The 27,406-nt window shown below is 43.5% G+C and overlaps 2 protein-coding genes across 2 annotated transcripts; one reads left to right on the forward strand and one right to left on the reverse strand.

The window, feature by feature from the left end:
- On the reverse strand, window positions 1-6,183 carry LOC124291748 (putative protein FAM47C). The gene is made up of 2 exons (XM_046728824.1): window positions 6,108-6,183; window positions 1-593 (listed from the first exon to the last, which is right to left on the reverse strand). The coding sequence occupies exons 1-2, from the start codon at window positions 6,181-6,183 to the stop codon at window positions 1-3; spliced, it is 669 nt and encodes a 222-aa protein (XP_046584780.1).
- On the forward strand, window positions 6,048-26,351 carry LOC124291716 (barH-like 1 homeobox protein). Its single transcript, XM_046728786.1, has 3 exons — window positions 6,048-6,848; window positions 16,967-17,201; window positions 25,087-26,351. The coding sequence occupies exons 1-3, from the start codon at window positions 6,503-6,505 to the stop codon at window positions 25,340-25,342; spliced, it is 837 nt and encodes a 278-aa protein (XP_046584742.1). The 5' UTR covers window positions 6,048-6,502; the 3' UTR covers window positions 25,343-26,351.
- Window positions 26,352-27,406: the final 1,055 nt, after the last annotated feature.

The following is a 27,406-nucleotide window of genomic DNA, read 5'->3' on the forward strand; positions in this document are numbered from 1 at the left end:
TCATGTGTGAGGTGGTTCTCTGTGATGGGAGGTGGTTCTCTGTGATTCTCTGTGATGGGAGGTGGTTCTCTTGTGATTCTCTGTGATAGGAGGTGGTTCTCTGTGATTCTCTGTGATAGGAGGTGGTTCTCTGTGATTCTCTGTGATAGGAGGTGAGGTGATTCTCTGTGATAGGAGGTGGTTCTCTGTGGTGGGAGGTGGTTCTCTGAGGTTGGAGGTGGTTCTCTGTGATTCTCTGTGATAGGAGGTGGTTCTCTGGGATGGGAGGTGGTTCTCTGTGGTGGGAGGTGGTTCTCTGTGATTCTTTGTGATAGGAGGTGGTTCTCTGTGATGGGAGGTGGTTCTCTGTGATGGGAGGTGGTTCTCTGTGATGGGAGGTGGTTCTCTGTGATGGGAGGTGGTTCTCTGTGGTGGGAGGTGGTTCTCTGTGATGGGAGGTGGTTCTCTGGGATGGGAGGTGGTTCTCTGGGATGGGAGGTGGTTCTCTGTGGTGGGAGGTGGTTCTCTGTGATTCTTTGTGATAGGAGGTGGTTCTCTGTGATGGGAGGTGGTTCTCTGTGATGGGAGGTGGTTCTCTGTAGTGGGAAGTGAGTCTGTTTAATAGGGCATGAAATCTTAGTGACAGTATGTGAATGTGTGCGGTGGGAGGTAGATGTGTCTGGTCGGAGGTGGATGTGTGTGACGGGAACTGTATATGTCTGGTGGTAGGTGAATGTGTGTGATAGCTAGTGGTGGGAAGTTGATCTGTGTGGTCGGAGATAGATAGTGTGTGATGGTAGGTGGATCTGTTGGATGAGAGGTGGATCTGTAGGATGAGAGGTGGATCTGTGTGGTGGTGGAGGTGGATCTGTAGGATGAGAGGTGGATCTGTGTGTGGTGGTAGGTGGATCTGTAGGATGAGAGGTGGATATGTGTGTGATGGTAGGTGGATCTGTTGGGATGAGACGTGGATCTGTAGGATGAGAGGTGGATATGTGTGTGATGGTAGGTAGATCTGTAGGATGAGAGGTGGATCTGTGTGTGATGGTAGGTGGATCTGTTGGATGAGACGTGGATATGTAGGATGAGACGTGGATCTGTATGATGAGAGGTGGATCTGTAGGATGAGAGATGGATCTGTAGGATGAGAGGTGGATCTGTAGGATGAGAGGTGGATCTGTGGGATGAGAGGTGGATGTATGTGTGGTGGTAGGTGGATCTGTGGGATGAGAGGTTGATGTATGTGTGGTGGTAGGTGGATCTGTATGATGAGAGGTGGATCTGTAGGATGAGAGATGGATCTGTAGGATGAGAGGTGGATCTGTAGGATGAGAGGTGGATATGTGTGTGGTGGTAGGTGGATCTGTAGGATGAGAGATTGATCTGTATGATGAGAGGTGGATCTGTAGGATGAGAGGTGGATCTATGTGTGGTGGTAGGTGGATCTGTAGGATGAGAGGTGGATGTATGTGTGGTGGTAGGTGGATCTGTGGGATGAGAGGTGGATGTATGTGTGGTGGTAGGTGGATCTGTAGGATGAGAGGTGGATGTATGTGTGGTGGTAGGTGGATCTGTGGGATGAGAGGTGGATGCATGTGTGCTGGTAGGTGGATCTGCGGGATGAGAGGTGGATGTATGTGTGGTGGTAGGTGGATCTGTGGGATGAGAGGTGGATCTATGTGTGGTGGTAGGTGGATCTGTGGGATGAGAGGTGGATGCATGTGTGGTGGTAGGTTGATCTGTGGGATGAGAGGTGGATGTATGTGTGGTGGCAGGTGGATCTGCAGGATGAGACGTGGATATGTGTGTGATGGTAGGTGGATCTGTAGGATGAGAGGTGGATCTGTAGGATGAGAGGTGGATCTGTAGGATGAGCGGTAGATCTATGTGTGATGGTAGGTGGATCTGTAGGATGAGAGATGGATCTGTAGGATGAGAGGTAAATCTATGTGTGATGGTAGGTGGATCTGTAGGATGAGAGATGGATCTGTGGGATGAGAGGTGGATGTATGTGTGGTAGTAGGTGGATCTGTGGGATTAGAGGTGGATATGTATGTGGTGAGAGGCGGGGGATGGGAGGTGGATCCGTTTTGGGAGGAGGGTCTGTGTGGTTGGAGGTGGATCTGTGTATGGTGGTAAATCGGCTTCTGGTGTGAAAGTGTGTTTGTGTCTTGTGGGAGATGGACGTATTTGTTTTACCTGTGTTTGGTGTCGTGGACCCGACGTCGGCCGAACGTTTGATGTTAAGTGAGTCGCTTTTCACCCTGGAATAGTACCCTAAGCATTAACAGTTTTAGCAGAATTTCTGCATGTAAGTGTAATAAGTTATAGAATGAGAGATAAGATCATCTCTGTTTAAGTTTGCGTTTATTCTGATAAAATGTAGATTTCAACATTTTTCATACAAATAATATCAGTGACGATCCAGGGGTATCAGTGGGGTGAGGGAGCACACGGATCGAAGTGAATTGTTTGGAGTATCAGTAGGTATGGCAGAACAGGAACTGCAGGCAGAAGGTGAAGGGCTGGGGAGGGAGGAGAAAAGTTGCAGGATGACAGAAGTTACAGGAAGGATAGAAGAACTTGCAGGATCTGTGTGTGGTGGTGGGCGGATCTGTAGGATCCTCAGAGTCAGGCACCTAATCAGTTAGGTGCCTGACTCTGAGGGTGTGGGTTCGAATCCCGGATGGGACTCAACCCAAAAGTACTAGAATCTGTACTTTACTAAGAAAGTGTAATCCCAAATATAACATATGTTACTATCTAAGTGAATTGATTGAATGTCTCCGGATCACCACAGCCGCGATAGGAACTCGAGTTTCATTCTGCCGTACACAACAATCCCCACTTGTTTAATTGTTTCGATATCAATTAAAAAGTTCCCCATTGTTTTCTTGAGCACATTAAAGACTGTATACCACACTGGCGGCCATGCAGACAGTCAGCAAGATGTCATAAATATTTCACACACTGCAGCACACGCTGGGGACGCCTATATTGATCCGCCGACAGTCGCAACACTGGAACGTTGGCAATTTGTATGTGTTTTGATTATGGCAAATTATTTATTAATCACTGCCTTATGCCATGATCCAAATGTTGTTTTTCAACACTTTGTGTTATTTAGGAGCTGTTAACAAAGAGGTCAAGTGATGGTGATAGTCGAGATGGAACACAGCTTTCACGTTGACAGTTACACGGGAAGAAGTGCATCTGTGTGCAACCAGGCTTTGATGAGCAGTTCCCATATATTTGTAATACATAGCTACTTAGACGTGCATACTGGCAGAGACGATAGATATTGTGTTCGTGATGAATGTAGATGTGTTTACTGGTAGAGACGATAGACATTGTGTTAATGGTGAATATAGTTGTGTTTACTGGTAGAGACAATAGATATTGTGTTCGTGATTAATGTAGATGTGTTTACTGGTAGAGACGATATATATTGTGTTCGTGGTGAATGTAGATGTGCTTACTGGTAGAGACGATAGATAATGTGTTAATGGTGAATATAGTTGTGTTTACTGGTAGAGACGATAGATATTGTGTTCGTGATGAATGTAGATGTGTTTACTGGTAGAGACGATATATATTGTGTTCGTGATGAATGTAGCTGTGTTTACAGGTAGAGACGATATATATTGTGTTCGTGGTGAATGTAGATATGTTTACTGGTAGAGACGATAGACATTGTGTTAATGGTGAATATAGTTGTGTTTACTGGTAGAGACAATAGATATTGTGTTCGTGATTAATGTAGATGTGTTTACAGGTAGAGACGATATATATTGTGTTCGTGGTGAATGTAGATATGTTTACTGGTAGAGACGATAGACATTGTGTTAATGGTGAATATAGTTGTGTTTACTGGTAGAGACAATAGATATTGTGTTCGTGATGAATGTAGATGTGTTTACTGGTAGAGACGATAGACATTGTGTTAATGGTGAATATAGTTGTGTTTACTGGTAGAGACGATAGATATTGTGTTCGTGTTAATGTAGATGTGTTTACTGGTAGAGATGATATATGTGGTTTAGATATGTTTACTGGTAGAGACGATAGATAATGTGTTAATGGTGAATATATTGTGTTTATGTAGACAATAGATATTGTGTTTTTGAAGGTAGAGACTGGTAGAGACGATATATATTGTGTTCGTGATTAATGTAGCTGTGTTTACATTTAGAGACGATAGATATTGTGTTTGTGGTGAATGTAGATATGTTTACTGGTAGAGACGATAGACATTGTGTTAATGGTGAATATAGTTGTGTTTACTGGTAGAGACAATAGATATTGTGTTCGTGATTAATGAAGCTTTGTTTACAGGTAGAGACGATAGATATTGTGTTTGTGGTGAATGTAGATATGTTTACTGGTAGAGACAATAGATATTGTGTTCGTGATTAATGAAGCTTTGTTTACAGGTAGAGACGATAGATATTGTGTTTGTGATGAATGTAGATGTGTTTACTGGTAGAGACGATATATATTGTGTTCGTGATTAATGTAGCTGTGTTTACATTTAGAGACGATAGATATTGTGTTTGTGGTGAATGTAGATATGTTTACTGGTAGAGACGATAGATATTGTGTTTGTGGTGAATGTAGATATGTTTACTGGTAGAGACGATAGACATTGTGTTAATGGTGAATATAGTTGTGTTTACTGGTAGAGACAATAGATATTGTGTTCGTGGTTAATGTAGATGTGTTTACTGGTAGAGACTATATATATATTGTGTTCGTGATGAATGTAGATGTGTTTACAGGTAGAGACGATAGATATTGTGTTCGTGATGAATGTAGATATGTTTACAGGTAGAGACGATAGATATTGTGTTGGTGGATGAATGTAGATATGTCTACAGGCAGAGGCGATAGATATTGTGTTGATGGTGAATGTGGATGTGTTTACAGGTAGAGACAATAGATATTGTGTTCGTGATGAATGTAGATGTGTTTACTGGTAGATACGATAGATATTGTGTTAATGGTGAATATAGTTGTGTTTACTGATAGAGACGATAGATATTGTGTTCGTGGTGAATGTAGCTGTGTTTCCAGGTAGAGACAATAGATATTGTGTTGATGATGAATGTAGATGTGTTTACTGGTAGAGACGATAGATATTGTGTTCGTGGTGAATGTAGATGTGTTTACAATTAGAGACGATATATATTGTGTTCGTGATGAATGTAGATGTGTTTACTGGTAGAGACGATAGATATTGTGTTCGTGGTGAATGTAGATGTATTTATTACCTACAAGGGCGAAAATATCGGGGTTCATGTTTTTCATACGATGCCCTAGGGCAAAATATCACTTTGTCATGGTGACGTGACGTCATGAACAATGCTATTACGTCACGTTTCTTCTGTGACGTTGCGTTCTACATGCGGCGACGGCGCGTAGCCAGCCTATGTTTGAAAGTAGATTTGGGTTTATTTTCCTCAATTTGACGACTTCGGTAATAAACAGAATATTATATTCGTGCCCATGTCATACTATGTTTACGACACTCGTGCTTAAATATCGGTAAAACCTGCAGCTTTAGATGTCATTGGTGAAGTGCGCGTGTGCGCGGGTATGCGAGTTCGTGAGGTTGTGCGTATGCGAGTATCCGTGCGTAGTCCTCCGTGTGGTCTGAGAGGGCCTATGAGATCCTGGCACCAAAAAACATGCTTCTTCTATTGGCGTCTCCAAACATTCGCCATTGTTTCCTACTTGAGTCATTTACTTGGCCAGACCAACATGCTGGACGTGCGCTAATGTGCTGGTGTTTCCGACCTGTCGTGTTGTTGGCAGATCAGTCGCGGAGAATAATGTTCAGATTACGTCGACTTCCCTCCTCCTTCCACAAAACGACAGTCGACGTGTCCCCGCCTCGCTCCACGCGTTTGTCAATACACACTAGTCCCGCCCACGCCCTCAGTAGCCACACCCCGTGTTGAGTGATTGGCTCAATGCGTGTCAATACAGTTGTTATTGACACACATGGGCAGGTCGGGGCGAATAACACGCTAAAGCATGATAGATGTCCCACCGCTCGACGCGCATAGTCGAGATAATTTGCAAACAAATCGAAATTGCAGTGATCGGTGCTGAAGAGTATTGATTACCACGGACTGTGACAATTTGCGCCCAGTAAGTAGCGAGAGCGCCGCCCAATAGGACTCGTATCAGCCGCTGCCTCATTATCGCAGCAGAACAAGCACAAGACAGGATAAACTGAACGGCAGTGGTTGGCTGATAGCTGATTAAATCTGATTATCAAAACTAGTGTTTCTGGCTGGAATGAAGTCGTTTTACAACCCAGTCACAGACCGATGACCGCCACCTGGAACCTTCCGTAAGATTTTCACACAACGCTGGAGTTTCGAAGTGAGAGATTTCTGTATTTCTTGAGGAAAAACAATTTGTTGTGTGTTCTTTGAACTGAAGTATTGGCCATCTGCCTCCTTCTCTTTAACCGTGACATTGTACATCTACTGGAGTTTGTAACTGTACCTCAACCATGTCCGACTCTAAGTCAAGTGTCGCCTTCAACCACAGCGACAGCGAGGGCGACGTGGTAGGTGATGACAAATGTGAAAGTCCTTCAACAACAACAGGGGCAGATAACTCTGAGGACAGAGAGTCACCGAGGGGTGGTGTAAAATATTCGCCACCCAACATCAAACCCTCGTTTCTTATATCAGACATTTTGTCAGACAAAGGCCCCCCGAGGTCAGACACAGTGTTCCCATCAGTAGCTCCCCATCTGTACCGACATCGGACCGACCCAGCACCAGAACTACCGCACCCAGACTACTTCGTCAGACAACCGGAGGATGATGACAACGACGACAAACTAAGTGATTGTAAGTATATACCAACAGTTATACACTCGCAGTATAGTGTGACAGTTATGCACGAGTATAGCATAGGCTGATAGTTATACACGTATAGATCCCAACTACGGGATAGCCCATACCATGAACCAGGATTATCAGCAGTAGTAACTCTGATGACCCCAAGAAACAAACAAAACAAAATTATATCAATTCTACAGGACACATGTTTTAATGAGGTGCCCCACTCCTTGACACCTCGCAATCCACTTTCCTTGGAGGCCAAACACGGAATGGTTTCAGTCACACTGTCACACACCCGACATCAGTCGAACCAGGAATACCACGCGTCGTGTTGTCGTGGACTCATCCATATTACTGTGCCGTCACCACCGAATTATTTCACCATGCAAAGGAGACGTACATACTAGAGGGAGCATGTTCGTGCGTGAAAGTCCTTAAAAAGAAGAAAACAAATCCGTAACCACATAATATCGTCTACAAAAAAAACTTAACACATCGGAAAAATAATTTAATACTTCTACTTTATGGTATGAATACATGTCACTTTTACAGGAACCAACTTGTTTATTGTTTATTCAGGGCTACTGCTCCTTGGTGTACTGGGTGAAGGGGAACACCGTTAACAACCAATAAACAATGTGTGGCCAAGAAGCAATGGGTCATGTATTTATGTTCCTCCAACTTCTCAACTTTAGATATTGATCGGCTTTTTAAATCCTAAATTATTAATTGTTGATCAGCTTTGAATGTGTGCTTGTATGTTCAAGGCTGGTCAACCTGTCTTCCTGCAATTACAATGCGCTTCAGTCTCTTAGTATTGTTTTCTTTGAATAATAAATTAAAACCAGATCTATTTTGTGAACAAAGAAATTGTCAACGCAGTGTGTAGAATAGGGTACAAAGACTGCATGCAAAAATATTGTTCGTAATTGCTTTCTGCTTTCATTCCTTTTTAAAAAAATATTATTATGACACCTTAAATTCCTTGTTATATAAAACACGAACAAAAATCTGATAAATGTTGTTTCAATGATAACCATTCGTGCCATTATTCATAGAAAACGACCAACATAGAAATACAAGCAATCTTCCAATCTGAATTAATTTCACAAATATTTATTTTCGACAAGATTCTGAGATACCTTTCATGTGTTATTCACAATTATTCCGGTTCAACAATCTCTTTTATAAATAAATCATCGTAAACCTTGACTGACGTTTGGATACTATTCACATTATTGTGTATTGTGTAGTATCGTACAATTGTATTGAGTAGTATTGTATAATTGTATCTAGTAGTATTGTACAAATTACCTACGATCTTTCCGCTTTGTGTAACAATGTTGGGTGAGACGGCACGGGTGTGTCGGGAACAGAGGCTCGTAGGTTTCGGCATTTGTTCCTTCCATTTGATGCGCGGAAATATATGTTCAAACGAAAATTAAAATAATAAAAAATAAAGATGTAATAAACACACAAAATACTGAGAAAGAGAATTAATTTACGTATGCGTTTTAAGCTAAATTATTCCGCATCTGAAGTTCAACGTTGGGAGGTAATTTTGAACGTATAACAGAAATATAGTTTTAATATTTTCTGTAAACAAGCAGGCAACAAATAAGCGTATCCCCCGGGCGTCACCCGATTGTTTGAACCAGTTTTTTCTGCAGATGATTGTAGCAGTGTTTGGTGTTGTAATTGTACTCTGCAATCCATACAAGTACAATAGATGAGTCTTTTAAAAATCAGAATTGTAAACTGCTGTAAAGTTTCGATTCATTTCTGTTATTAGCGTCCAACCATCGTATGAATGTCGTTGTCTTCCATGTCGGTTTAATGCCGGTTGATACAAGTTGTGTATTATTTAAGCATTAAGTGGATATGGCTTGTGTGAGTATTCATCCATATTCTCAGCGGAGCGCGTGATATAACGGTGTAGTATGCATCTGTGTTCTACAAGCCACTTTTCACACAGAGAAATCGGTAGCGCCGCGCAGTTAACAAAGAACAGTTTTAACATACATTAGACGTAATACCAGTTTCCGATGATGAACGTATAAATTATTTGCACTCCTTAAACCTTAGATAAAACTCTCCATCCACCCGCATCCACGCCATCTATGTTTAATGTGCTTGTCATTGTGCCGAAGCCAGACCGTGGTTTCCGTCAGGGAAATACACTATTTTCGTGATCTCCAAGTACTGCCACACCACTGCAAAACAACGGCTAGTTTCACGCAGCAATATTTGTATACCGGTTAAAATTAATTATTAAAGAATTCCCGTAGAATCCTGCTTTGATCAGCAATGCACTGGTAGTTTGAATCTGCGGGTGTGCAACTCTTTTTCTACTTGACTGCCTCATACCTTGGCATGGTTTATCTGTCAATTAATGAATCTTTCAAAGCGAACCTACCCCCTGTGAGAGACCCTGTTATTTTATATAATTATTTTCAATAATAAAAGATGGAGGGTGCGATAAAATACATATGTGCCAACCGTAATCTCAAAATGTTTGTATTAAGTATAAAATAAATAAATAAATAAATAAATAAATAAATAAATAAATAAATAAATAAATAAATAAATAAATAAATAAATAAATAAATAAATAAATAAATAAATAAAAAGAGGTTCTACAACAAAATATGAACCGTCTATTTTACAGAGAAATTTTCTCTCCCTCCAGAACTGAAGCAAGCACGTCCCTCCCCCACCAAACTTAGAGGTTGTGTCTATGCCCCCGCATGCCAACATACTATTTCCTATCCATTTGTCGACAGATCCTAAGTTGCCAACTCGAGGAAATGATTGGCGATATTCAAGTCAAACGACCCTGTAAGTTGACAAATCGCCGAGCAGTTGTTGAGGAAAGCCAATGCTAACTGATCTATCGCGTGCAGAACCGGCACATATCACACTACCCCACATCGCGCCGGTGTGACTGAGCCCCCGGAACCCGATACGTACCCGTGAGGGTCCCCTCGCACCCAGGGTGGACCAGCTACCCGCGGCCGTCATGGATTCCCTTGTTTTGGGTTTTTTCTGGTTAACGTCAGCTTTATATCGTACAAACCTACACTCGACAGGGTTAGAGCCGTGACCGTGGGTACAGCTATATAGGAGGGGGTGGGGTAGTGTGGGACTTAGCAGGAAAGGGAACAGTTGTAAGGTTCGGAGCAACATGATGAGTTAAATGGTGTACTGGGGACCCGTTGGGGGGTGGGGTGGGATGGGTTTAATGGTGTCCTGGGGACCCGGGGTGGGGTGGGGTGGGATGGGTTTAATGGTGTCCTGGCGACCCGGTGGGGGTGGGGTGGGATGGGTTTAATGGTGTCCTGGCGACCCGGTGGGGGTGGGGTGGGGGTTTAATGGTGTCCTGGCGACCCGGTCGGGGTGGGGTGGGATGGGTTTAATAGTGTCCTGGCGACCCGGTGGGGGTGGGTGGGATGGGTTTAATGGTGTCCTGGCGACCCCAGTGGGGGTGGCGTGGGATGGGTTTAATGGTGTGCTGGCGACCCGGTGGGGGTGGGGTGGGATGGTGTCCTTAATGGTGTCCTGGCGACCCGGTGGGGGTGGGGGGTGGGATGGGTGGGGTTTAGGGGATGGGTGTCCTGGCGACCCGGTTGTTGGATCTCTGTGGATGAAGGGAAGAAGTGGGGTGGGCGGGATGGGGTTCAGGGTTTAAGCTCTAGAAATACCGTTCACGATGTGGGTGGGGAAGGGGAGCAGGGGCGGGTTTACAGGGCTTATCAGCACCATCTGTCCTCGGTCAGTGTGACTGATGACTGTGTTGGTAACCAGTGCTGATTGTGTCTGGTGAAGGACTTTCTAACACGAAGTGCCCCCCTGCACGACACACGTGACCCGTCCACATTCCGCTATGACGCCCTGCACGGGCTTCACAACGTTCCACCTGTAACATTAGATCTCGTCACATATTTTATGGCAGATTTTAGAAAGACTGAATATTGCCAGACCCTACATGAGGGAGACGCCGGACCCTCCCTACCCACGCCCTCCCTACAGCCGCCTCCCTACCCACGCCCTCCCTACAACCGCCTCCCTACCCACGCCGTGGACAACACCCATCAAGGTGTTTATTATTGGTCTTATCGGATCTTATCGAAATAATTCGTTAGCTACAATTTTATGGAGTAACCTAGCCCTAGTCAGGTGAATGGATGGCACGCTCGAGGCACATGGTTATACCCTGTAAGACTCTGGTTCAATCAGAAATCAGAACTTTTCAAATTACTTTGATTAAAAACATGCCATTAAACTCTTGTATAACGTATATATCCTCATAACTTGAAATGGTATTGGTACAACTTTGTCGACACATAGATACAGGTGATGATATTTGTACAACTTTGTCTACATATAGATACAAGTGATGATATTGGTACTAGTATGTCCACATATAGATACAAGTGATGATATTGGTACAACTTTGTCGACACATAGATACAGGTGATGATATTTGTACAACTTTGTCTACATATAGATACAAGTGATGATATTTGTACAACTTTGTCTACATGTAGATACAAGTGATGATATTTGTACAACTTTGTCCACATGTAGATACAAGTGATGATGTTTGTACAACTTTGTCCACACATAGATACAAGTGATGATATTTGTACAACTTTGTCCACATGTAGATACAAGTGATGATGTTTGTACAACTTTGTCCACAAAAATAACAAGTGATGATATTGGTTATACCCTGTAAGACTTTGGTTCCATGAGAAATCAGAACGTTTCAAATGACTTTGATTAAAAACATGCCATTAAACCTCTTGTATAACGTATATATCCTCATAACTTGAATGGTATTGGTACAACTTTGTCGACACATAGATACAATTGATGATATCGGTACTAGTATGTCCACATATAGATACAAGTGATGATATTGGTACAACTTTGTCTACATATAGATACAAGTGATGATATTGGTACCAGTTTATCCACACATAGATACAAGTGATGATATTGGTACAACTTTGTCCACATATAGATACAAGTGATGATATTGGTACAACTTTGTCTACATATAGATACAAGGGATGATATTGGTACAACTTTGTCCACACACAGAAGCAAGTGATGATATTGGTACCAGTTTATCCACACATAGATACAAGTGATGATATTGGTACAACTTTGTCCACATATAGATACAAGTGATGATATTTGTACAACTTTGTCTACATATAGATACAAGTGATGATATGGGTACAACTTGTCCACATATAGATACAAGTGATGATATTGGTACAACTTTGTTCACACATAGATACAAGTGATGATATTGGTACAACTTTGTCCACACATAGATACAGGTGATGATATTTGTACAACTTTGTCCACACATAGATACAAGTGATGATATTTGTACAACTTTGTCCACATACAGATGCAAGTGATGATGTCGGTACAACTTTGTCCACACATATATTGGTCCTAGTATGTCCACACATAGAAGCAAGTGATGATATTGGTACCAGTTTGTCCACATAGTGATAACTTGAAATTAGATTGGTACTAATTTGTCGAAATATCGAAATCCTTTGTCCATTTTAGCTTACAATGTTTTCATATTTTTCATAAATCTATTGATAAGCAGTTACATTTACACGTGGAAGGATGCACCCTGTGGGCTGCAACAATAACGTACTTGTTCAGTCCCCACAATGACGGAATACGTATCCCATTCCGGTGTTTGTGGGTGCTGTATCGGGCGTGGCCAAACTCAATAAGGATGTTGGAAACCTGACGTCGCGTGGTCCTCATAGGTATTGCTAATTCTTGCTGATTGTGGGCAGTAATACTAGTGATACGCGTGATAAGGTTTTGACCATGACATGCCGTATCACTTGCGTTGACTCACTTTCCTCAGAAATGTCAACAATTTCTACTAAGTCTTCCTTATTGTCCGTGTTGAAATATTGGCGGGCTGTGGGTGTAGACAGTATGTGAGGGCTTTGTTCTCAAGTCTTCTAATTGCTGGCAACACGAGAGATGCGGGCAGATATAGTCGACTACAGCCTGCACAATGAGTTTTGTTAAGCGTTATCTTGAGGACAAGACAGCGCGGCTCCAAACTCTCCACTCTCCACCGGCCGCTAACGTGCATGAAAATAGGATAGAACTCGAAACCTGTTATCTTTCCAAATTTAAATGTCTATTACCTCCTAAACATGTAATCGGATCTGTGTAAAACGTTTTGTCAGCGCGTTAAATGCTGTCTTTAACTACCCTCCCGCCTTTGACTCGCTATCCCAGCCATCTACAACGATGAAATCAGATAAGTTGAGTAGAAGTACGAGAACAGTTGAAAGAAGTCGCCCCAGATCGACTCGCCACACGGTGTGCAGCTAATCGCCTAAACCCGATAATCCGTGAATCTCTTTGTGGTGTAAGAGGTCTCCCCGCTTCCCTCATTGCGCTGCGTTGTGTGCCTCGATGACGGCAGAGGGATCCCTTTACCTGGACTAGCTCTCTGACAGGTGTGTTAATTACTGGACAGGTGTCGTGTTCAGGTGTGACTGGTGAATCTGTTTATCGTTACGACCACACCAATTAGAGGCCGTTAAACTAATGAGACTATAAACAGACACAGTTGATATGGATTTAATTTCCTTCAGAGCTCCTGGTACAATTGCAAATATTACCATTAACGCAACACGGCAGTAGAAGGCAGTAAGCAGATACAGGGTCAGGTGCTGTTATGGGCGATGTTTATCCCGAGTACAACGACGTTGACAGGATACACGACCTTCAATAGTGAGTTTAGTTTTACGCCACAATCAGCAATATTCCAGCTAGATGGCGGCGGTCTGTAAATAATCGAGTCTGGACCAGACAATCCAGTGATCAACAGCATGAGCATCGATCTACGCAAATGGGAACCGATGACATGTGTCAACCAAGTCAGCGAGCCTGACCACCCGATCCCGTTAGTCGCCTCTTACGACAAGCATGGGTTGCTGAAGACCAGTTCTAACCCGGATCTTCACGGGTCCCCTTCAATACATCCGGGTGGATGCGTACCTCGCATTGTCGTCACCCCTACCTCCCCTGTAGGCATATGGCCAGTGGTGTCGTCAGTGATGTGGTGGGACATTATCATTTGGGTGCATCCTCTCAAGGATCAATCTTGAAGTCATGAAAATAGTTCGTCCTTCGACATCCACACCACGAGCATGCAGGTTACTGTTCAGTATCACCACTTCCATCACCAGGTGACCGTATATTTGTAACACGAGCACTTTGTGTAAGCCAAGGTGGTTGACTGAGGCAAGTGGGTTGAAAGTCTGTTTAACAGTAACTCGTCTCAGAACATAGATGTTTTATCAGGTTCCCCTATACGCCCCCTTCTTAGTCTGTAAACCAATAGGGCTGCGCAATATAACCGGTTTACCGGTATTTACCGGTTCAGACATGAAAACGATACGTATTGCGATACGCTGATCGAAAACCGGTATTTTGACTTGCAATCGGAAAACTTCGTAACACTTGGAAATCTTCGGGAATTTCCTTTTTTCATTTGTGTCAAATATTATTCACATTTTTATTTTATCATGAATAAAAGTTGTTATTAAAGCTGAATCAAGCATGGTAATTTGGTTGTGTTTTTGCTCTATAAATCAAGCATTAACTCGATTATAAGTACTTTTTTGTTTAAAAATACTTCATGCAATATATCGCAATATGAAAATTCCCTGCAATACCCACCCCTATAAACCATCATTCCACACATGCCTACAGCAGCAGGGACGGTCGTGTAAGGACGTCAGTATTACATAGTACTAGTACAAGAAGTAACTGAGAAATCTTTCTTCTCGCGGATATTTGGAAGAAATAATTTGTTTTCGAAAATGATTAAAAGAACAGTTTTCGTCAAATATATGTCCAGAAGTATTGTCTTAACAAATATTTTAGCATCTGCTTGAATTTATTTTATGGATCCTTTTCTAAACATGAAACGAATACTAGTATTAGTTTCTACAGAATATTTGGAATTATATTGGTCTTGTTTACATAAATAGGAATTTACAGACAACTGGAAAGTGCTACAATCTACAATCCCATGTTTAGCAAAGCCTTCAAACATCCGAGCTTAGCGACATTTCCCCGCAGTGGAGAGGTGTACACAAGCAAGATGAAATGACTTTTATACACCATACTTCAGCAATATAGTCTACGATTTCTTGTGCCACCCAGACTTAAAACTTTAGTACTGGAATAATAATTTGTTAAACCGAACCAGTTACGACATATATCGCAATAAATTAGTGATTTTTATGGAACAAAATTGTTCCAGAAAATGTTTGAAAAAATACTTAGGCTGCAGACAGTTGAAGAAAAGAAATTAACTGTTATAATGTACATAGTTGCAAGAGGTATTTATTTTAAAAAATCGGGTCACAGTTTTAATTAGAAAACGTAATTGTTTTTGCAGCTGTAGAAGAAAGACTATCTTATCGCAATACAAACTCCCAGACTCGCCGGTCTCCACCCCCCTCATAGACTAACAACTAGTCTCTGAAATGAACATATTTTACTGAAAAAAGTTCATAGTTAAAAAAATAAAATATAATGAAAAGGAGCCCTGATACTTTCTTCATTTTCAGAAGCTGAGGAAATCTAGACTTGCCACATTTTCTAGACTTGCGTGGGCTTTCTTGGATATATTTGCTTCAGGGTCTGTACGACAGACTACCCCCCACCCCCCACCCCTCACTACACATCAAGTTGGCGGTGTGTTAGTATCAACGAGTTACCATTGTCTTGATGGAGCGTGTTACTGTGTTCATGTGAACCAGCTTGAGGGCAGGGCGTGTAGGGTAGGGCGTGTGGGTCAAACCTTAAATGAGTAATGTATATTTATACAAACATCGTGGCTGTAAATTGAAACTATTGACTGGTGATGAAGCTGCTGACATCTAAACACTGTATTTGTATCTAACATCCTAACTTGATAAACACCTGCTCTGTTGTGAGATAAATATTCACTGGATCCGTCCATCCTGCTTCAATATATTACGCTGGTCGGCGACCACTATTTAAAAAAAATTCTGATCAATTTATTCTACGATCGGGAAGACACTGTTTGATTTGTTAAAGCTTTATTTGAACTGTAATATATGGAATGAAGTGATTTTGTTTTCAGTTTTACTTATTGAGTTTTTACCTGGCCACACAGGCCGCTCATGTCTTTCAGTATCTTGCCATAAATGACATGTGTGTTATAACATTATTTGTCTGTTTCAACAAACCTCCCTTCCCCACACCACGAAACATCAGGACGTTAACGCACAACAATAACCATGCCGCCCAGAGACGTTCTAATGTCAGATAAATTTATAAAGTTCCTTAACAAGGAATTAGCATCAGGTATAACCATTCCGACTCTATGATGAGCGGGTGTTAAAACAGACTGCCTCCTATGGATTCGCTGGACTTATTTCTTAATAAAACCCACCCACATACGTATAAATACACAATAAATAAATGCCCAGGACATTTTAACAATAGATAGGATCAGGGGTTCTTACATGCATACATAAATATATACAGGCATATATATATTTATTGATATAAAATAAATATATTCGTACACATAATTACAACATAGAACAAATTTATGGATAACAACTTCTTTTTATTCGTGAGTGTGACGTTTCGATACAGGCTTCCATGCCTGTCCTTTGTTTACTCTCTGGCTTCATCAGCTTTCTGCCTGGCCAATTATGTTAATTATGTTGTTTTCTTTGTTACATTGTTACATCCAGTATATATATACTTCCCCCTTCTTCATGTTCCATTATGCTTGACAACGGTACAAGAATCTGTGTCGAAACGTCGCACTCACGAATAAAAAGAAGTTGTTATCCATAAAGTTTGTTCTATATTGTACTTCCCAACTTCTATAATGCCACTCAAAGAAGTCACATAATATATACATTGGACTTCAGTATTCGACAGAAAGTTTAAAAGTACTGCATCTCAACATTTGTAAAACCAGATCAGATGTTTTTGAAGTTATATGATACAAAATATTTGTGTTCCATGTTTAGTTTTCCACTGACTGAGTAACATGTCTGTTCCAGCATTGCACGAGACGGACGCTTCGGGGTGCCACGACCACGCCCACGACAACCCTAACTGCCCCTCCAAGTCCAAGAAGCCCCGCAAGGCCCGCACGGCTTTCACTGACCACCAGCTGAGCTGTCTGGAGAAAAGCTTTGAGAGACAGAAATACCTCAGTGTCCAGGACAGGATGGAACTGGCGGCCAAACTCAACCTCACGGACACCCAGGTGAAGACGTGGTACCAGAACAGAAGGTGAGACAAAGTTCAGAGTTCTCTCACTGTGACTGGACATGTGGGAGAGACATATCTCAGCTTAAAGGCCCCCATTCCCCCCGTGACAGACACATATATCAGCTTAGAACACTCTCACTGTGACTGTGGACGAGACATATCTCATCTTATAGGCCCCCATTTCCCCGGTGGGCGAGACATATCTCAGCTTAGAACACTCTCATTGTGACTGTGGACGAGACATATCTCAGCTTAAAACACTCTCACTTTGACTGTGGACGAGACATATCTCAGCTTAGAACACTCTCACTGTGACTGTGGACGAGACATATCTCAGCTTAGAGGCACTCTCATGTGACTGTGGGACGAGACATATCTCAGCTTAGAACACTCTCACTGTGACTGTGGACGAGACATATCTCAGCTCAGCTTGACTGTAAGAGAGACCCCAGCTCAGAACACTCTCCCCTGTAGACGAGACATATCTCAGCTTAGAACACTTCTCTCACTGTGACTGTGGACGAGACATATCTCAGCTCAGAACACTCTCACTGTGACTGTGGACGAGACATATCTCAGCTCAGAACACTCTCACTGTGACAGTATAGACGAGACATATCTCAGCTTATAGGCCCCCATTTCCCCGGTGGGCGAGACAGTGGATCCCATACCTGTGACGTTGATACATACCGTAGCTACAACTTATCACAACCTCACTCTGTGTGAGGTGAGGCATGTGCATGTTGGCGGATACGCACCACCACGAATATTTTCCACTGACGGTAGAAAATTGGGAGCAATGCAAACCGTTGTTCACATAATACTGACTGACTGACTGAGTATGGTTTTACGCCGTTTTTAGCAATATTTCAGCAATATCACGGCGGGGGACACCAGAAATGGGCTTCACAAATTGTACCCATGTGGGGAATCGAACCCGGGCCTTCGGCTTGACGAGCAAACGCTTTAACCACTAGGCTACCCCACCGCCCCCTGTTCACATAATAAACCCGTATACACCTAGCATACTATTCAAATTATAAAATGCCCATTTCTGGTGTCCCCCGCCGTGATATTGCTGGAATATTGCTGAAGGCGGCGTAAAACTCGACTCACTCACTCAAATGATAATATTATTCAAATAATAATAATACAATAATAATAATTAGCCTAACCAGCCTGACCGTGCATGTGTCGTTCGAACTGCCGTTTTCGCTTATAACTGAATCCTAATCTGAAAATATTTATGACAACATTGTGAAGGGCATGCTAGAACACCCAATATACTATTCAAATAATTCCTGTATTACCACTTTAACAAGTATAATCATAATGATCATAACAATGATGACCACACTGTGGAGAGCATGTTAAATACATGATCCAACATGCGACACGAGCGTCGTGAGAAATCAGCCAACCACTCTCCGCGCTCTTCTCACCCGGGCGACCTAATGATGGAAATGATTATTATGATGATTATGATAATTATGATGACGATGCTGTACAGAGACGTGGCGAGTTAATCACGTGACTGTGGACCAGGTGTTCCCCTAAGCTGGAGTGCTGGCAGCAATATATGCAGGGGCATGTGGATAAATATTTTCATCATCTTAAGATCGGTCTAGGTGTTCCCCGGCCAGGAACAGTGAGAGCCATGTGTTGCCTGTGGCGAGACAGTTACTGAAGTCTCCTTCAGACAATCGGGAGGTTTAATCACGGTTTAGACGTTATGTTACCTCCAATATTGACTTAGCTTACTATTTGTAGGGGAGAAAAGTGTCCCCATTGCAGCCGTGTCGAGCCAGCGAAGAGAGCAGGCTTAATGTTATTCCACAGATGCACCATCTTTGATGCTACATAAAGACCGAGGGAAAACATTCTGTTTAAATAGGCGGTCTCGTTTAGCAAAGATAGCGTCATGTGTGGTACCCTCGGAGATACACACGGTGTTAAACACCTATACAGCTCTCAGTTGTACTCTAATATATATATATCCCCTTGACGGACTCAAGTAGCTTCACACTTAACCGTCCCCCAACCTCCCTGTCTCCCCTGTCGCTTTCCCCCCTCCCCTCAAGCTGCAGCGGCGACAGCCCCGACACCCCACAGCCCGGGTGAATCAGTTCGAGTGGACTATACTCCATGATACCCGTCTACCCGCTGATACCCTATAATATAAATAATGTGAGTTACATTAATGAGTGTAACATTGGTTGCCGAGGCGTGTACGTAGATTGAGCGCAGTAGGCTGTTGGTGTGTACGTAGATTGAGCGCAGTAGGCTGTTGGTGTAGTAGGCTGTTGGTGTGTACGTAGATTGAGCGCAGTAGGCTGTTGGTGTGTACGTAGATTGAGCGCAGTAGGCTGTTGGTGTGTACGTAGATTGAGCGCAGTAGGCTGTTGGTGTGTACGTGGATTGAGCGCAGTAGGCTGTTGGTGGGTACGTGGATTGAGTGTAGTAAGCTGTTGGTGTGTATGTGGATTGAGTGCAGTAGGCTGTTGGTGGGTACGTGGATTGAGTGTAGTAAGCTGTTGGTGTGTATGTGGATTGAGTGCAGTAGGCTGTTGGTGTGTATGTGGATTGAGTGCAGTAGGCTGTTGGTGGGTACATGGATTGAGTGCAGTAGGCTGGTGTGGGTCCATGGATTGAGTGCAGTAGGCTGTTGGTGGGTACGTGGATTGAGTGCAGTAGGCTGGTGTGGGTCCATGGATTGAGTGCAGTAGGCTTTTGGTGGGTACGTGGATTGAGTGCAGTAGGCTGTTGGTGTGTACGTGGATTGAGTGCAGTAGGCTGTTGGTGGGTACGAGGATTCAGTGTAGTAAGCTGTTGGTGTGTATGTGGATTGAGTGCAGTAGGCTGTTGGTGGGGACGTGGATTCAGTGTAGTAAGCTGTTGGTGGGTACGTGGATTGAGTGCAGTAGCCTGGTGTGTGTATGTAGACTGAGTGTACTAGGCTGTTGGTGTGTATGTAGAGTGAGTGCAGTAGGCTGTTAGTGTGTACGTGGGCTCAGTTCAGTATGTGTATAGGAGATCACCCCACACCGCAGCCCCCACATCCCACACCCCTACTGATACCATCTTCGCAGCCTCAAGCCTCTCCCCTCTCCCCTCGCCTCCCACCACCACCAGTGTGACGGAGGAGCTCGGTGGCCAAACGTCGAGCCAGATGATAAGCCCAGCAGCACATGCGGGCACTTGCTTCTAACGACCTCACATCAACTGTTAAAGAAGGAAATTTACTTTTAAGCATTTCAGACAATTCTAATTGTAAGAATCTCTCCGTGTTTCTAAACGCTATGCGATTCCTCTGTTGTTTCCACGAGCCCTTCACGTCCACTATTTATTCATACCCCTTCTACCCCTGCTGGGCAAATTAGTCAGTTTGTCGGCACAGCCAACACTCACTGGTCGGGGATTGGCAAAATTAACGACTAGTATTTAACGATAATGTAATAGCATTTAATTATTCCATGCACTGGTGATAACATCTCTCCTTGTCGACTTGAGATGCGCGATCCCGGCCCCTGCTCCACGCTCCACCGACCACTGATGGGTTGTCTCCCTTGATGCGTGTAGTGATCAGCGCCCCACAACCTGGCCCGACATATGGGGCAATATAAACAGATACAAGACATGTCGGGGTGGGGTAGGGGTGGAACTAGGGGAGGGGTGGCACCTCACTATTTCTCAACCTGCTTTAACATGTATGAGAACACAGGCAGCAATGAAGTACAAGGATGGACTGCTTGAGGGTGGGGCGGGTAGAGAGAGCGTGTTAAAACCCTGGAGTGACAGACGTTTGCCTCCAGGATATAAAACAAGAGGTCAAAGGTGAAATGCATCTTGTCACGGCACGAACGTTGAGTACACGAGCAGCTTGTCACTCGGGCTATCCTCTGCAGAACAAGGCGCAGAAGCAGCAATAACAATGATACTAATAATAACAACAAAGATGATGACGCAATGAATTTATTTACTTATTAAAGGGGCATTTTCGCAGTTGGGAAGTACAATCATGATATTTTTTTATGAATACCAACTCTGTATCGAAACGCGCCCAAACGAAATAAAGGAAGTTGTTATTCATCAAAAATTGTAATTATGGAATTTAATTACCCTGTCCTACACATTGTCAGTGGATGCCCAGTTTTGACACAAATACGGCATACTCGGACCCAGAGGTCCATCCATGGTACGACCCCGAATAGGTGGAGGGCGTCATGGAGATTCTCTGCTATAGTGCCGTAATGCTGTCTCAGACGGATCTAAGCTAACTGACCTTGTTCTCTTTTATAAAACTAATGAAATTGGTTTGAACATGGAGTGATCGGTTCCTTGTGACAGTGGTGGGACTGACAATACTCAGACTACTACATGTCACGTTTACATGTGTGTGTGTGTGTGTGTGTGTGTGTGTGTGTGTGTGTGTGTGGTATTCGAGTTTACTGTCACAGCCCTCTCAGGGGCGAAGCTACCATTATGAAAAAATGTCCGTTCTTACACATGATTGCTGCTAAAAAGGTTGGGCAAGCCCTCAATACGATCTAAATATAAGCTTTGCAACCTATCGGGCTTACACGAAAAAATTGGCTTGCTACGCGCCTGATTCTGACATGTTGGTAATACAGAAGGCTGCAGTGTTAAGGGTGTCCACACATTCTCTGAAAGGGTTTTGGTTGGACAGCGCTACCTGGGAGAAAACCCTCTCGCTGTCTGGGCTGGGTGAAAAGTGGACATGGGTCTTGAACTGATGATAACCAGCATGACGGTGCCAGGATCACCCGAACCATCTTTGCTTCAACCATTTATGTAGATCAGTAAATAATGATAAAACAGCAGCAATATAATAGTAAGAATACTCATGACGTACAACTGTTAGATAAAGAAGCGACACTGGGATTACTGCTAGACTGGCGACTTGTTTACAACTTTAACTAGCAATGTCAACAAACAGGGGTAACACAAACACCACCATAGATGATATTGGTCGAGTGGCGTGGTAGTCTACACAATGTGGCAACAGCAGCAACGACGATGACTATCTTATTCATAACAGCACATGTATAGCGACTACTACAACTACTACTACCACCACCACGACTACCACTACTACTACAACTACTGAAACTACTACTACCACCACCACTACATCTACTGCAACTACTACCACCACCACCACCACTACATCTACTGCAACTACTACTACCACCACTACATCTACTGCAACTACTACTACCACCACTACATCTACTGCAACTACTACTACCACCACCACGACTACCACTACTACTACAACTACTGAAACTACTACTACCACCACCACTACATCTACTGCAACTACTACCACCACCACCACCACTACATCTACTGCAACTACTACTACCACCACTACATCTACTGCAACTACTACTACCACCACTACATCTACTGCAACTACTACTACCACCACCACCACTACATCTACTACAACTACTACTACCACCACCACCACTACATCTACTGCAACTACTACTACCACCACCACCACTACATCTACTGCAACTACTACTACCATCACTACATCTACTGCAACTACTACTACCATCACTACATCTACTGCAACTACTACTACCACCACCACCACTACATCTACTGCAACTACTACCACCACCACCATCACTACATCTACTGCAACTACTACTACCACCACCATCACTACATCTACTGCAACTACTACTACCACCACCACCACTACATCTACTGCAACTACTACTACCACCACCATCACTACATCTACTGCAACTACTACTACTACCACCATCACTACATCTACTGCAACTACTACTACCACCACCACCAATACATCTACTGCAACTACTACTACCACCACTACATCTACTGCAATTACTACCACCACCACTACTACTACTATGACCATAACCAGACGACGACGATGACGATGTGCAAGTCTGTTGGACAAAATTAGTGTTCGTCATTAGATTCTCAGTGGAATTAAAAAACATTCTAATGAACAGAATAATGCGTCTGTACATTACACAGGCCTGATCGTTAGCCACCAATCACATTTCCAGTCTTCCAATTCGTTCGCTGTAAACTAAGTACAATGACTTCACGTGCTATTGTTGCCAACAAAACAGACTCAGCCATTGTCCCAATACAGCAAAAGTGAGTGTTTAGTTTCCAATCACTTATTAATTTTCTGTTAAAGTAGCAGCATCGATCGCGTCTCTTTTGTTTAAGTTTTCAATTTTTCGCTAGATTGTATTTGTCGGCCATTGTTGAGGTGTGTGTGGGTAAGTGGTGTGTTCCGTGCCGCATGTCTATGATGCTAACAGGGAGAGAGGAGACCGTCCCTCCAGTCCCATATTACAGTTGCCGTGAAGTGTTTAGATGCAGTTTGTGACGTCCTTGTCGCCGCCCGAACAAATTCATGACATCTTCACGCATCGACAAGCGAATTTGGCCACATCTCGCTCGCCCAGTGACGAGGGAGCGACGTTAAATGAAGGGGAAAGTCACGCTATTTGTATGTCGTCCTGAGATCGCGATACTAAACCAGGGATAGGGATCAGCTTCATTAAAAGTAATGAGGAGAAATGGGAAAGTGATAGCTGTTCTATCATCCGTAGCGTTGTTTAGCACATTGTTTGCTTGCCTTAAGAGATATTTCTCGCCCTGCCGCCCCGCAGCAGACTCTGGTGATCTGACGGGCCAGCTTCTGCATTACGAGGCCGCTGGGGTCTTGAGCTCAATTCTCTCGCTCCCGGCGCTGTCAACACAGGCGCCACCACGGCCTCAATGACCAGAACCCGCCTTGCATACAACCAGGAATACTTTAAACCGATACTTGATCACCATAACATTAAAACGTCGCGGCTTCGTTAAGGACCGTTTGTCTTCGGCAGTTTCCGGAGCTGACGCCGCTGACTGTTTCTATTAAACATAAATAAAGCAGGGGATATACAGTTGGAATATAAATAGGTGCTAAGGTATCGTCTCACCGCGCGTACATCACACTACTGACAAATTACGTGTAAATAGTGTGTCAGTGTCCCCTCATTTACATAATCCATAGAGTCAGACTAATAGGTAGCTATTACACCCGGACAATGAAGTGGAGACGGCAATGTACGGGGTAAACCATCTAACAAACAGACAGGTAGTCTCTCTCACAGTCCCTGAAACACATTATTTCCCCTACTGCCTAGCCCTACCTGCAATGCTAAAGCCCTAAATGAAACATCTACATTGCCTCAGTTCTGAATTTCCCATCTGATTTCTGGCTCCTTTTCAGTTTAAATGGGTTTATTTGTTACTATCAATACTACTATAGTATATATTCAGAGACTAAGCGTTAGTCTAACAGATAGGTACCACTGCACCAAGTGTCTGACAAATAGCATCTTCTGAAATTATTTGTCCTTTGTAACTGAGATATGCCGTGGAATGAACTTAACATTGTCCTTTTTGTGTAATGTTTGCTGTGCACTGAGTTTAACGCTGTCCTTTGTGTGTGGCGTAAACTGTGTGCTGAGTTTAATACGGTCCTCTGTGTGTGAGGTATACTGTGTGTGAGGTAAACTGTGTGTGACGTATACTGTGTGTGACGTATGCCATGTACTGAGTTTAACACGGTCCTCTGTGTGTGACGTATGCCATGTACTGAGTTTAACACGGTCCTCTGTGTGTGACGTATGCCATGTACTGAGTTTAACACGGTTCTGTGTGTGACGTATGTCGTATGTTCAGTTTAACACTGTCCCCTGGGTGTGATGTATACTGTGTGTTGAGTTTAACACTGTCCCCTGGGTGTGATGTATACTGTGTGTTTAGTTGAACCCTGCACTATGTATCTAACGTATGCCATGTACTGAGTTTAAAACTGTCTGTCATCTGATTCCAGAACCAAGTGGAAGCGACAGACAGCCGTCGGCCTGGAACTCCTGGCGGAAGCTGGCAACTATGCCGCCGTACAGCGCATGCTCCAGTCTAGTCCCTACTGGTCCTCCTACCCTCACACGTCCACCATTCTCTCCAATATGGACGCCCTCTACTACAGACATGGCGTCGGAGCCCTTCCGGTCAACAGACCTATAATCCCGCGCATGCTCATCCATGGACTGCAGCAACACGTGAGCCATCTACCCCCACCTCACTAACCGGAAGCAGCCAGAAGACTTGTCACATTCCCAATACGGGTAGCTGTGATACAGACACAGGTCGATCCATGACCTTTAGTGCAGGGAAAATGACCTTGACCTTCAGTGCAGGGATATTAACCTTGACCTTAAGTGCAGGGATACTGACCTTGACCTTAAAGTGCTGAAGAAAATATTAGCCATCCATTGAAACACTTACAGTTTCCCTGGCAACAGAGGAGTTTACTGAACTACAACGTTACGTTTCATGTTCTTCGCTCGGATCATTGGAAGCTGCAGCAAACTTCGCCCTGGTGTCTTCACGTTGTTCCAACGTCATGAGGAACCTCTGCACGAACTGACGATCAGTCGTTTAGCTGGACGTACACGTGAAGTCTTATGTACAAGGCGGTGTACCAGTGGCCACAGACAGTTGGTGTGCTGCCAGGGACATCCTGGTCAACACTTATTCCGGGGTACTTGTCAGTTACATGCAGCGAATCTCCAGGGACCTGTCCGGTTTATACAGGTAATATTCCTGTCGACTAAAGACTTGGCTGCACGGACAGGGTGCTGCTGACGGAATCATTGTGTTTACACGTTAGTGGGAGACTCGATGTATATATCCGAGAGGAACGCTGTATTTATATGCACACACTATTTATGCGTAATTGAAAAGTACGTATAATATATTGACGTTATGTTCAGTATTAATAATTTCCATGAAACCACGACTATTTTCTGTTGAGATTTACAGAGCCTTCCACTGCCTGCTTCAATGTACAGACCAAACACTTACCACACGGCAACGTTTAAACATGGTCCTTAAATGTTCGTTTACCTAAAATGTGTTTATTTATATTGTAAGAACAAGGAATTACTACGCCAGGCGACAGCGGAAGTCACGTGGGGAGATCGCATGTGTGCCTCACAAAGAAAGCCAAACACATGAGTTTCTTCTGTTACGACACGTGGTCATATCACGTGACACACAATGTGGTTTGTGAATAAAGATGAAAGTTTCTTGAAATCAGTTTTCTTTATTCTTGTCATCATGCCGTTGTCTGCCATTGTGCTCGCGTCACGTCTCGTCTCAGTTACACTAACAAGCCATGAATGGCCGCTCTCAGTCCGCACTGCCGACAGAATAGCTGTTAGCTGCTTCCAATCAGGTTTGGCCAATTGATGCTAGTTCCAAATTTAAATGATAATTTAATTGTCTAAACGATCATGTCCGACTAGAACTAGAGATTAGTATTGTTATTCTTTTGTGCTTCGGTTTATTGAAGGCATTCTCGATTTAAACTGGATTGATTCGTTAATTCATAGCCAATTTATTGGCTAAATTATGAACCTTTTAAATCAATCTAGCTCAGGAATCGAGAACAAAATTTAGCCCGAGCAAGTGCAAATTCGATTTCTAACAAAAAGACTCTGTATAGCCCAATTTTGCCATTTGAATGAGAAGTTTGTTTCCCTGTCGGCTAATTTACTCAATTTGCTTTAGAAAACGCGCTTGTGAGAGCAACGGAAGCCGCGATATCCATGAGAATACGAGACTAACGATCAGACTTGTTGTCTTAATTATTGCATTTCGGAGCAAGTCGAGCGAGCGTCAGAAGGAGCTGCGCTGTAATGGAGACTGATTATTGCCGAAATTGTCCCTGAATCAGCTTCGCAGATCTCTTTACTTGATCTCATTACAGAGTAATGGAAAGGATATAGGCGCATTTGTAGCTAATGCGTATTTATACAGTGCAAGCATGGAGTTGAATTAATGAGGGCCGCGAGAGACTGGGGGTAACACAAGCCTATTGTCGGGCAGGGGATGGCCGGAGCTGGTCGACTCAATCACATGCCATCTTAGTCAGGGGCTGAAGCTTCTTTCCTGTTTAAATGCTCCCCTAATCTTCACCCTCAAATGGCCAGCCAGGCTCGACACGCAACTCTGAGGGGCAATCGTCACTGCAGCCGTTGTCAGCAATTGTTCGAGGACACACGGCATCAGCGGCTGGGGGCTAGGGTGGGGGGTGGGGGCAGGCCTTGCTTTCACACAAAACATATCTGCATTCACGTTTAATCCGC

This window comes from Haliotis rubra, unplaced genomic scaffold, assembly GCF_003918875.1.
Source record: "Haliotis rubra isolate DU_JTF1 unplaced genomic scaffold, ASM391887v1 Scf1130, whole genome shotgun sequence".
Lineage (NCBI taxonomy): Eukaryota > Metazoa > Mollusca > Gastropoda > Lepetellida > Haliotidae > Haliotis > Haliotis rubra.